This window comes from Phyllobates terribilis, unplaced genomic scaffold (assembly GCF_046119375.1).
Source record: "Phyllobates terribilis strain yellow unplaced genomic scaffold, ASM4611937v1 Scaffold_9__5_contigs__length_417890890, whole genome shotgun sequence".
In the NCBI taxonomy this organism is placed as follows: domain Eukaryota; kingdom Metazoa; phylum Chordata; class Amphibia; order Anura; family Dendrobatidae; genus Phyllobates; species Phyllobates terribilis.
In genome coordinates, this window is record NW_027362769.1 from 148,178,289 (window position 1) to 148,191,776 (window position 13,488).

Sequence of the window (13,488 nt, forward strand, 5' to 3'; positions counted from 1 at the left end):
TTTCCATGAGCGAAGTGCATACAGCTTCACTTTTGAGAGAAGTAAACAGCCATAAGAGCACTGTAATGCATTATGAGAGACAACCATAGGGGAGCTGTAATGGTTGCCTTAGATGAGTTTTTTTTATCAATGTAACAAAACCAAAATTACAAAACCAGCACAATGTATTATCATACCTCTTAATTGTCCTGGACAAGTGGGATATCCTTGGATTTGAGAAGGTGGCAATATGTCCTAATCTTTACTGTATCTGCATCTTGAAGATCTAGATACAGTTGAATACCATGATGGAGCAAGGAGTCGTCAGCTCCACCATTAAGCCTGAGTCTCTGCATAGTAGGTGTAATGGCGCCTCCTGTGCCAAGTCAAATGCCATGCAGAGTACAACAGCTTATTATTTGTGTTGGGGGAAATGTGAGGGCATCATAATGAGTGTGAAGGGAATCAAATAGTGTGAGTGGGGGCACTGGGGGGAATCATAGTGTGTGTGAGACGGCATTGTGGGAGCATTATAGTACATGTGGGAGGCACTGTAGAAACATCATTGTGTGGGTGGGGCTCAGTGGGAACATCTTAGTGGGTGGCGGGCATAGTGGAAACATTATTATATGTGGTGGGGAATGTGGGAACATCATTGTTTGTGGGGGCATTATACGAACATTATTGTGTGAGGAGGGCACTGTGGGAACATCATCATGAGTAGGGGCACCCTGGCAACATCATTGTGTGTAGGTGGGATTATGGGTACATCATGTGTTGAGCTATTATGGCAACGTCATTGTATGTGGTGGGCACTGGTGGAAAATCATTGTGTGAGAGGCAGTGTGGGAACATCATTGTGTGTGGGAGCAATGTGGGATCATCATTGTGTGGGGGGCACAGTGGGAACATCATTGTTTGTAGAGGGACTGTGGAAACATCATAATATGTGGGGGGAAGTGTGGGAACATTATTATGTGTAAGGGGTACTGTGGGAATATCATTGTGTGTGGGAGCAATGTGGGATCATCATTTTGTGGGGGGCACAGTGGGAACATGATTGTTTGTAGAGGGACTGTGGAAACATCATAATATGTGGGGGGAAGTGTGGGAACATGATTGCATGTGGGGGGCACTGTGGGAACATCATTGTGTGGGGGGGCACAATGGGAACATCATTGTGTTTAGATGGACTGTGGGAACATCATTGTGTGTGGGGGCAGTGTGGGAACATCATTGAGTGTGGGGGGTACTGTAGGAACATCATTGTGTTGGGGGCATTGTGGAAACATCATTGCGTGTGGGGGGCACTGTGGGAACATCATTGTGTGTGGGAGCAATGTGGGATCATCATTGTGTGGGGGGGGGGCACAGTGGGAACATCATTGTTTGCAGAGGGACTGTGGAAACATCATAATATGTGGGGGGAAGTGTGGGGACATTATTATGTGTAGGGGGTACAGTAGGAACATCATTGTGTGTGGGAGTCATTGTGGAAACATCATTGTGTGGGGGGGACACTCTGGATGCATCATACTCTGTAGCAGAGCTGTAAAGGCATCAATCTGTGAGAGGTCCATGAAAGGGGTATCTAACAGTATGGAAACACTAAGAGGTTTTATGGGGGGCATCATTTCTGTGTGGATGCACAAACGGGGCTGGGATAAGGTTGTGGCTTGTAGAATAATTTGTTGCGGTGCTTGTAGCTTGTCCCTCTTTCCAATCTTCCAAATTTGGGGGCTATGTATTATAAAATAATGCAATAGATACAAATACACAACCTTATCAGTGTTTAAGTTTGAGGGGGATAATTATTTTTCAATAAGGGGTCCTGGTTAATTTCTAATATCTTTAATCTTAGTATGTTCAATACAAAAGAAAACGCAGTTGTGATTTTATAGAAATAAGGAAAAACTGATGGAGCTGGAACTCCAAAAGTCACATATGTTTCATCATCATTCAAATCAAAACATTTATTAGGAGTACGGCAATGTAATCTGTTACAAAGCTGATTTTGTTATTAATTTAAATAGATTAACACGAGCCTTTATTTTTATTAATACACAACATATAGACACGCTTTCACTTCAATTAATTATTTTAAGCCAACAGAATCTAGGGAATCTTTGGTATAAATGTTTGTTAGTGCCGCCTTCCTCACTAACTGCACAGCTCTCCTGGATGATCATGTGATCAGCCTCCTCCAATGGAAAAACAGCTCCCCCATGTTGTCTTATTCAATTGGACAAGGTGGATGGACAGGTCTGGGCACATGCTCCTTCACCAGCAGCCATTGTGAAACAGGAGGCTGCGCAAACAAGTACAGGAGGAGAACCTGTGATACTTATACAGGTGCATCTCACTAAATTAGAATATCATCAAAAAGTTAATTTATTTCAGTTCTTCAATGCAAAAAGTAAAACTCATATATTATATAGAGTCATTACAAACAGAGTGATCTATTTCAAGTGTTTATTTCTGTTAATGTTGATGATATGGCTTACAGCCAATGAAAACACAAAAGTCATTATCTCAGTAAATTTGAATAATTAACAAAAAACACCTGCAAAGGCTCCTAAGCATTTACAAAGGTCCCTTAGTCTGTTTCAGTAGGCTCCAGAATCATGGGGAAGACTGCTGACTTGACAGATGTCCAGAAGGCAGTCATTGACACACTCCACAAGGTCCCAGAGTCTGGAGGAAGAGTGGAGAGGCCACAATCCAAGCTGCTTGAGGTCTAGTGTGAAGTTTCCACAATCAGGGATGGTTTGGGGAGCGATGTCATCTGCTGGTCTAGGTCCACTGTGTTTTATCAAGACCAAAGTCAGCGCAGCCGTCTACCAGGACATTTTAGAGCACTTCATGCTTCCCTCTGCCGACAAGCTTTTTGGAGATGGAAATGTCATTCTCCAGCAGGACTTGGCCCCTGTCCACACTGCCAAAAGTACCAATACCTGGTTTACAAACAACAGTATCACTGTGCTTGATTGGCAGCAAACTCGCCTGACCTTAACCCCATAGAGAATCTATTATAGAGAATCTATGGGGTATTGTCAAGAGGAAGATGAGAGACACCAGACCCAACAATGCAGACGAGCTGAAGGCTACTATCAAAGCCACCTGGGCTTCCATAACACCTCAGCAGAGCCACAGGCTGATCGCCTCCATGCCACGACACATTGATGCAGTAATTGATGCAAAAGGAGCCCGACAAAGTATTGAGGGCATTTACTGAACATACATTTCAGTAGGCCAACATTTCGGATTTTAAAAACATTTTTCAAGCTGTTGTTATAAAGTATTCTAATTTACTGAGATAATGACTTTTGTGTTTTCATTGGCTGTAAGCCATAATCATCACCATTAACAGAAATAAACACTTGAAATAGATCACTCTGTTTGTAATGACTCTATATAATATAGGAGTTTCACTTTTTGTATTGAAGAACTGAAATAAATTAACTTTTTTGATGATATTCTAATTTAGTGAGATGCACCTGTATATGAGTGAGTGCCACAAAATTATGTCTCCAAAATATTTGTTAAAATAAAAATAAAGCGAGAAATCCTTTAAGTGACTTCACAATGTATGCATAGAAAAATCATTCACCTTTGCTCATAGACCTCTCAGCCTTTTCCAAGTTGGCTCTTGTCCGTTCTGATTTATTTCTATCAATTCAAGACCCCTTATATAAGACACCAAATAAATAGAGATGAGCGAATCAGAACTTAAAAGTCCCACCGAACATGCGCTTCTCCTGGAAGACCGTTGCAATGTTCAGAGTTCCGGGGGAAATCCGTTGCAGAGAAAGAGAGAGAAAACCGGAATTTCCATGGGTCTACTCATCCCTACAAATAAATTAATCTTCCTTTAATTTTAGATGCCCTACTTTTGAGAATTCCTTTAGTTGTACTCTCCAAAGACATCATGGTCGAAAGAATAGAAGGAACAAGGTGAAGAGGAAGACCAGCATCAAGATAACGGTGGAGAAGACCCTGGTGGACCTATCTAGGCTTGCACAAGATCGATCTTCCTACAGAGCATTCATCCATCAAGTCGCAATGGAGCCAAAGGCCATTAAATAATAAAAAAATATTTTTAGATGTTCTAGATATATCCCCACCCCAGGTCTGTCCCTCCCGGGAACATCCTTGGCTGAGATTGGAATGCCCACTTTTGGGGGAAATTTACATAACCCTGTCTGCTTCAGTCCAGGAGTTCCAGAAATCCGGGACATTTGGCAACAATGATGCAAATAGAGACACATCTCCAGCTCGTAGAAATATTTCAGGACTTCATCGTACTGGCCCACTGGAGTACCCATAGATCCCACAGGCTTTAAAGGTCCATCAGAAAATAACACACACGGTGGAATCTGCCTCATGAAATGATCTTCAGAGATTTCTTTGACAAAGTGTTTTTTTACGGCCTAACATAAATAAGCCTATGTCAATTTATATATTTTCATTTGGCAAATGGCAAATTATTCATTGCATTCAGTGCAGACGTTTATCTCGAAACTGCTGTGTAATCACTCCATTCTTCCTCAGTATATATATATAAATATATATTATACTGCGTTGTACCCAAATAAATCATATATTACGAACGTCACTGCATAAATCATTGTAATTCTACAGAACTGACATGATGATTCCTTGCAAACTCAGAGTTATTTTACTAAAGTGATAACATTGGCCCTGGTCTTGCATAATAAATACATACATTATTATTAATAATAATAATAATAATGCATTAATTAAAGGTATTGTCCCCGGTAAAACTGCTAATTTTGGTTAGGAAATTTCTCCTGCGGTGGCCAATGCAGGGGAAATGTGGCCATTCAGATGAATATGAATGTGCCAAGTCTATCCAGAATGGCAGGTGATACTAGTCAGCAGCTCTAAACTGGCTTGTATATGGGGATCTTGAATGTAGGACCCCCTGTGTGATGTTCAGGGTTGTCTTTAAGGGACTGTGCCTTTAACAAATAAAATGCTGACTGCATACTATCATGGAAGTTATTGTGTGTTTCCAGCGCTAACCTAAGTTATGGCACAGGCACATTGCCGTTCTGCCGGTAGGGGTACTACGTGTGCCCTGCTCCTCCACTGCCGTAAGCCGCTCCTCTGCCGCCGCAATCTCCTACTCACGTATCCTCCTCGTTCCCACGCCGCTTGGGGCCCTCCCGGCTCACGGGCCCCCTCCGGCCACGGGCCCCATAGCAGTGGCGTGGTCTGCCGCCATTGGCGGTACACCACTGCTTCAGATCCCAAGGTACATATGTATGGTAGAGCAATCCAAGTCGGCTATGGTGCAACACATGATGTTTGAAGGAGGTGGTCTCCATCAGAAGCATTGGTTTTTAAGGTAGAATATGATGCTTTAAGAGGACGCTATACTGTACAGTTGCCCTTTCCTAACTGCCAAGAGTTATTGATATAGACCCCTAGGGTCTTTAGAAAATGTATGCATTCAGCATTGCATTGTACATGGACCCTAAGGGTAGAAATGGGAATGATGGGTCTACTTGCAAGAGTTCTGTCCATCAAATTGTATGCTCTGTTCCATCTATGCAATCAAATATATTCTAACCAGATTATCCGATTAAATACAAACCCCAGGAAGTATCCAAGGAGGATAGAAATTTAGCATGCTCACCTAACAAGGAGCAGCCTCTACTGCTAATAATGGACCTGATTCAAAAGAATCCCTAAAATTGGATATAGACTTCCCGTCTAACCATTACTACATCTGTAAATAGACGGGTTGTTGTAGATTAGACATCAAAGTGTTAAATAACTTTAAGGGATTATCGTAAAATAGGTTGAACAAAAATAGAATGGCAGTCTGCTTTTATTCCAAATACAGCGCCACTCCATTGGATATGCTTGGTATTGCAGCGTTCACGTAAACGGGTCTATGGGTTCAAAAGTGGTGCTCAAAAATGAGCAAATCTTTTTTTTTTTTTTTATTCTCATAAAACCCCATATTTCTAGGCTACACCAATCACAAGACATACTGTAGTTCATCATAATGAGTCAATGTCATTATATTTAAAACCGGTTATAGACTAATAAAATTTATTGAGAAAAATTAAAAAACTTCTTATACTTTTATATTTTTTGCCTTTGGTTCCATAGGTTTTTTTGTTGTTTTGGGGACCATCCATACATAAAATTTCCTCATCCATCAGTTCCCTGCCTGTGGCGGCAATTTCCAGGGTTAAATCTTAAGGACTGTATGGAGACGGTCAATATTTTCTTACCTAAACCTGATAATACTAGAAAAGCATCTTTAAAGGTTCTTGTTCAACTACAGAATAATTTTTTTCAATAAATGTTAATCTACTTTGTGAATTGTAATGTTTCCTTGAACAACTTCAATCTGTGCTATCATAGAACTATGCAATGTACTGGGTAGCTTCAGAAAGCCTCAAATGAGTAGAACATAGAAAGTCAATCTTGAGTTAAATTCATTGTCAAAATTTGCATAAAGGGTAATCAACTTGAATAGAAAGAGTACAAATGTCATCAAGAGGTGCATCAAGTATCGGTTGGACCTCCACTGATGGTTTCACCCCTGTTTTTTTGGAACCTTGACTATCAAAACTTAGTTTAAGACACCGAAGATGCCTCAATGACAACTCAAGTCCTAGAACAAAGGTCCAGAGATGACAATAGTCAGGCTTGACGCTTGTCGTCCCTTGACATATGTTGCACAGTTGACCAATATAAAATCCAAAACGTCAAAGCAAAACCTCAACTATACAGTAACATTGGACGGAGAGTATTGATTTACATAGGTGCTATGCCGGAGCCACAGAAGATGCCTCAATGACAACTCAAGCTTGACTCTTGTCTCTTGACAAATGTTGCACAGTTGATCAACATGCAATCCAAAAAATTCAAAGCAAAACATCAAATATATCATTAAAATGAGAATATTAACTGTCATAGGTCCATGAATGCTGTTGGAGGCACATAAGTTACATGTTATTTCAATAACAACTCAAGTCCAAGAACAAAGCTTAGGAGATGACAACAGTGGAGCTTGACTTGTTTCTAGACACATGTTGCTTGGTTGAGAAACAATGTACAAAAAGTCAAAGCGAAATATAAAATATATCATTACAGGGAAAATATTGCCTGACATAGGTGTCATGGACTCTGTTACTCTGATGAAATCACAGGAGATGCCTCAAGTCCTTGAACAAACATCAAAAGACTCTTGTTCCTTGACACATGTTGCTCAATTGACCAACATTAAATTAAAAAAAGTCAAAACAAAACACCAAATATATCATTAGAGAGACATGACATAGGTGTCATGGACTCTGTTGATGCCTCAATTGAAGGCTTGACTTTTGTCCCTTGACAAATGTTACTCAGTTGGCCAACATCCAAAATTAAAAGTAAAACAGCAAATATATCATTAAAGGGAGAATTGTGACTGTTATAGGTGCCATGGACTCTGTTGAAGTCATATAAGACATTTCAATGACAACTCAATTTCAAGAACAAAGCTTAGGAGATGACAACAGTGGAGGTTGACTTGTTTCTAGACAGATGTTGCTCAGTTGACCAACAAAATTTCCCCAAAAAGTCAAAGCAAAACAGCAAATATATCATTAACGAGAGAATTTTGACTGTTATAGGTGCCATTGACTATGTTGAAGTCACATAAGACATTTCAGTGATAACTCATTTCTAATAACAAACCTTCAAGTATATCATTAAAGGGAGAATATAGCCTATACAATGTACTGGGTCATCTCAGAAACCCTCAAACATATAGAACATAGAAAGTCAATCTAGAACTAAAAGGACAACCAACTTGAATAGAAATAGCAAAAATGTCATCAAGAGGTCCATAAAATATGGGTTGGACTGCCATTGATGGCTTTTCCATTGTTTCAAATGTGCCATGAATGCTGCTGGCGTCACATAAGACATTTCAATAACAGGTCAAGCCCAATAACAAAGCTTAGGAGATACTCGAGCTTGACTCTTGTTCCTTGACACATGTTGCTCAGTTGACCGACAGAAAATCCAAAAACTCAAAGCAAAAACAACAAATATATCATTAGAGAGATAGTATTGACTGACATTGGTGCCATGGACTCTGTCGGAGCCACAGAAGATGACTTAAAGAAGGCTTAACTCTTGTCCCTTGACAAATGTTGCTCAGTTGGCCAATATGGAATCTAAAAAGTAAAAGCAAAGCAGCAAATATATCATTAAAGGGAGAATTTTGACTGTTATAGCTGCCATGGACTCTGTTGAAGTGACATAAGACATTTCAATGATAACTCAACTCCAAGAACAAAGCTTAGGAGATGACAACAGTGGGTGGAGCTTGACTTGTTTCTTGACACATGCTGTTCAGTTGACCAACATGATGTCCAAAAAAGTCAAAGTAAAATATCAGATATATTATTAAAGGGAAAATATTGACTGTCATAGGTACCATCAATGTTGTTGGAGCCACATAAGACATTTCAATGGCAACTCAACTCCAAGAACAAAGCTTAGGAAATGGCAATAGTCGAGCTTGACTTGTTTCTTGACACATGTTGCTTTATTGAGCAACATGTTGTTCAAAAAGTTTCAAGCAAAATAGCAAATATATCAGGAAAATGTTGCCTGACTTAGGTGCCATGGACTCTGATGGAGTCACAGGAGATACCTCAATGACAATTCAATTATTTGAAAAAATATTTAAAGACTCTACTACTTTGACACATATTGCTCAGTTGATCAACATAGAATCAAAAAAGTCAAAACAAGACAGAAAATGTATCATTAAAGGGGGTGTATTGACTGACCTACGTGTCGTGGACTTTGTCGGAGCCACAGAAGATGCCTCAACGACTTTTGTCCCTTGACACATATTGCTCAGTTGACCAACATAGAATCAAAAAAGTCAAAACAAGACAGAAAATGTATCATTGGAGGGAGAGTATTAACTGACATAGGTGCCATGGACTTTGTCGGAGTCACAGAAGAAGCCTCAATGACAACCTAAGGCTTGACTCTTGTTCCTTGACACGTTGCGCAGTTGGTCAATATACAATCCAAGAAGTCAAAGCAAAACAATAAATATATCATTAGAAAGATTATTAATTGACATTGGTGCTATGGACTCTGTTGGAACTACAGAAGACGCCTCAATGACAACTCAAGACCAAGAACAAAGTAAAGGAGTTGGCAACAGTCAAGCTTGTTTTAGTGACACATGTTGCATAGTTGACCAACATGGTTCCAAAGAGTCGAAGCAAAACAGCAAATATATCATTACATGTAAAGTATCTTTGACTTCTTTCGCATGCATTAGTTATTTTTGGCCGGCTGAAACTTTGTTGCTCACAGATGACTAATCTAACCACGTCCTAGGTATCTTGCTGCCTACAATCTGCAGTATGCACAATAGACGGCTTTCTGCAATGTCACCTGAAGCTCCTGCTCCTGGCTGCAGCATGTTTCCTATACAAAGTGACCATGCATTGATAGAGTTGAATCTTACCCCTTAGTGCAGGCAGTAAAGATCTGTCCTTTCTGTCATCATCACATTTGTTACATTCACTGAAGTAGAGGAGTAAAAAGACATCCACCAGCACCCACACCAACGACGTGGCCAGGACCACTTTGCAATAGATAAATCTTCTCATGTCCTTAATAGGATTCTACTTGTCACACTATATGAGAACGAGCCACAGCTGAAACCGGTCCAAACCTCCCAGATATAATCCAGCATGAAAGCCCGGAAAAGGACATCCCAGCGTAATTAAAAGCAGAAAGACGACTGATGAACTTTTAAGGCTAATTTATGGCCTCGGGATTGTGACGGATGCTAATTGAAATGCATTTGTCACGGCTGATGGATCCAGCCTGGGCACCTTGATATGCGATTTGCCTGCAGCAGCTAGAGGTGACAAGATGCAGAAAAGGAGAACTGTATGGAATTGCTGATTCTGTGTTGCCAGGTTACTTGAGAGAAGAGGGGGGCTTTTATTTTTTTTTTCCTATATCACTTGCTCAGCCCCCTTTTTTTTTCCAATTCTGGCTTGTCTTTCTGCGAAAATTAGCATCTCCTCTGCATGCATCCGTGCAAATACACACAGCCAAGAGGAATGTAAAACACAACCTCCTTACATGACTGATTCCTCGCCAAGGAATCCTTGAGATATTATGAACCAGGATTCAGAATGTAACCAGGGACCTGATTGGTCGAGGACTCTCAGCCCCTGATTGGATGCAAAAAAAAAAAAATTCCCATTTTGGAATTGCAGGCGACAATTTAGTTTATGACTGCAGTTTGGAAAGCAGAAGGTTAAACAGAGGGAGCTTAGAATAAATGCTGAGCGCTTTGTATGTCTGCAGATCAGCTGCACATTGAGGTCACAAAAGGCTGCAAAAGACAAGGCAGCTGTGTAATAGACCAGACATAAGAGAGGAGAGATGGAGAGGATGAGGAGCAGCGGAGGAAGACGGTACTGCATCTCATCTCGTGGACCTAGGACTCCCGTGATTGACATTACAATCTTGCATTATTTGTTGCATTTATTATCAATTTTCTTTTGGGATTTCTTACAAAATTGTAAATAGTTACTAAGTTGCAACATTGGAAAAAAGCAACAAATATAAATGTGTGTTTGTCCCTGTATTATCCATGTTTGCAAATTTTAGAGGTCATCCCTTCTTTACGTCTATATTAGATCAGAAAAGACGCAAGGTGCATGTATAGTAAATGTGAATTATATATATATATATATATATATATATATATATATATAAATATACATATATATATCCTGATCCTGCATGTATATTGCATGTTAATAGGCTACACAGCATATAAGCAATGCATAATGCTAATACCTAAATCTTAAGATCAGGAAGCCACCACCTTGATTAAAATTAGGAAAGACGTTGCACCCGACCCTTACACCACAGTACAACATTGGTTTCCAATTTTTGTCAGGGCATGCTGGACAGTCGCAATTTGGGGATCATTGCAATAGTATCATCTAGTGAACAAGGCGCAGTCCTCCGCAGCACGGCTGCAGGTACATTTCATTAGCGGACTGATATGGAAACCCATGACATCACCACGATATCACAAAATTCCACGTATCAAGGGCAAGACTGGGAAGTCAAAGCAAATCTATGGGAAGACATATAAGCCTTTGAGATGCAACAGTTAAGTGCATGTGACGCTATCTTCATAGCCTTGAAGGGTTAATCTGCACCGAAGCCATAATATAACACAGCCAGCCAACTAAATGGAGAGGAGTGGACACAGTGCAGCAGATTTACAGAGATTTGCGTCCAAAATTTGAGCCTGGGTCCTGCTCTTTTCTTATTTATTATTGAACTCGACTGACACATCGTGAGGTTTTAATACTAGAGACAGGGTAGGACTGTCCCGATTGGGTCACCTTGTCGCGGTGGGGTGGCTTTTACGCTTTTTTGATCAAAATAGTGTTAACTAAGTATCCTATGCTATTTTCATGTACTATTACTATTTACTTGTTTCTTACTACAGGATATATGCTCATTTTGTTTTTTTCTTGCGTCTTGTCTGTAAAATGGCCACAGTGTGAGCGTGCTCTTACTCATTGCATGTATAGCAACTTATGCTCCGGCTCATTTCTTTGGTTTTTCTGTAGTTTCTTGTACTTTGTATAAACAGGGGCATGCCTCCCTTTCTGAGCTAGGTATTTCATCTATATAGCTTCACATTTACTTGTGTCTGCACAGTCGGGACCCTGTCCTGCTTTGCCTTTATCTACATTTGAGGTCGGCTGACCCAAGATAAGGCTTTAATACTAGAGACAGGATAGGACAGTCCCGATTGGGTACACCTTGTTGTGGTAGGATGGATTTTATGCTTTTTAGAACAAATTAGGGTTAACTAAGTACCCAATATTCTTTACGTGTACTATTACTATTTACTCATTTACTTAGTACAGGGTATACAGTTGGTACGGAAAGTATTCAGACCCCCTAAATTTTTTCACTCTTTGTTTCATTGCAGCCTTTTGGTAAATTCTAAAAAGTTAATTTTTTTCTCATTAAAGTACACTCTGCTCCCCATCTTGACTGAAAAATAAACAGAAATGTAGAAATGTTTGCACATTTATTAAAAAAGAAAAACTGAAATATCACATGGTCATAAGAATTCAGATCAATTTAATTTATATTTTGATAGATTGGGTTATTCTGAACGCAGCGATACCAAATATATGTATTTTGTTATTTTTTTATTGTTTTATTTTGAATAGGGCAAATGGGGGGGTGATTTGAACTTTTAGATATTTTTATTTTTTTTTATTTTTTTTAACACATTTTTGTTCTACTTTTTACTTGCTTCAGTAGTCTTCTTAGAAGACTTGAAGCTGCGATTGTCTAATCTCTTGTGCTACACATAGCGGGGCTTCAGTAGACCCCCCCCCCGGCTGTCATGCCAACCCATTGGCGCCCCGCAATCAGTGATTGACAGCAGCATTTAAGATGTTAACAACCGCAGTTGGATAGTGATTCTACCTGCGGCTGTTATGGGCATATGACAGCTAATCAAATCAGCTGTCATCTGCCGGGAAAGATGCAGGCTCAGCGCCGGAGCCCGCATCAAAAGGAGAGTCACGACCTATGACGTACCTATACGTCATCGGACGTGAAAGGGTTAAATCCAGTCTATATAAGTGATCACATATCCATGGAATAGGTGATCCCTTTTTAGATTAGTGTGGGTCTCAGCGTTGGGACTGATTCGCCAAAACGATTTGTATCCTTCCTTCACCCTTGATTCTCCACTGGCTGGAGGGCAGAAGCCTGGAGGACCAATTGAGCTACGAGTGTCCATGGCACTGACTACTATAGCTGAGTGCAGAGTTGCGTTTGCCCATGTGCTTTCAGTGCCAGAGGCTTATAATGGTGGATTGTTGAGCATTTATGTAGAACGCCCCTTTAAGCATCCCATAGTAGCGATGTGACATCAGATCATTCCATGTGACAGATGTGCACACACTCATATTAGGAGCGATAATCGTCCTCTAAGCTTCTGGTTAATTTACTGTCTCATGAAATTGCCTAACCTTCACATCTTGTCGCTCACTTTTCTTTTTTTTTTTTTTTTTTTCTCCAAAACAAAATATTGCTTTTCCCTTGATGCTCGTAAACAATACGTCTCTTCTCGTCTCTTCTCGTCTCTTCTCTTCCATATTTCACAAAGAAATTGCAAGTGAAAATTTCCTATCCACGTTCAATGTCATCTTGTTGAGCGTCCATTAAAATGGGAACATCATCATATAAATAACTGCAGACATCACACGATCACAAATAGCCGTAAAATAACGTTCAGGATGCTCTGGTCTGCGGAGAACGTGCATCTAATCTGGCCATACGCTGCACTGTCTAGACAGGTCTCACTGCACTGTAATGACCTCAATGACCCCTAAATACTGCAAGACGCAAACGATGTTTCCCTGTTCCGTGATGCTGATC

At 40.2% G+C, this 13,488-nt stretch overlaps 1 protein-coding gene across 2 annotated transcripts in view; it reads right to left on the reverse strand.

Annotated features, from left to right (window-relative positions):
* Window positions 1-10,185, reverse strand: part of GALNT13 (polypeptide N-acetylgalactosaminyltransferase 13) — a 556,185-nt gene extending 546,000 nt beyond the window's left edge. The window contains exon 1 of one of the 2 annotated variants that reach the window (XM_073647161.1): window positions 9,506-10,184. In XM_073647161.1, coding sequence (XP_073503262.1) covers window positions 9,506-9,650 — 145 coding nt within the window. In that variant the 5' untranslated portion in view covers window positions 9,651-10,184. Of the gene's footprint in view, window positions 1-9,505 lie in introns of both variants that reach the window. The other variant, XM_073647160.1, reaches the window with a different exon arrangement.
* Window positions 10,186-13,488: the final 3,303 nt, after the last annotated feature.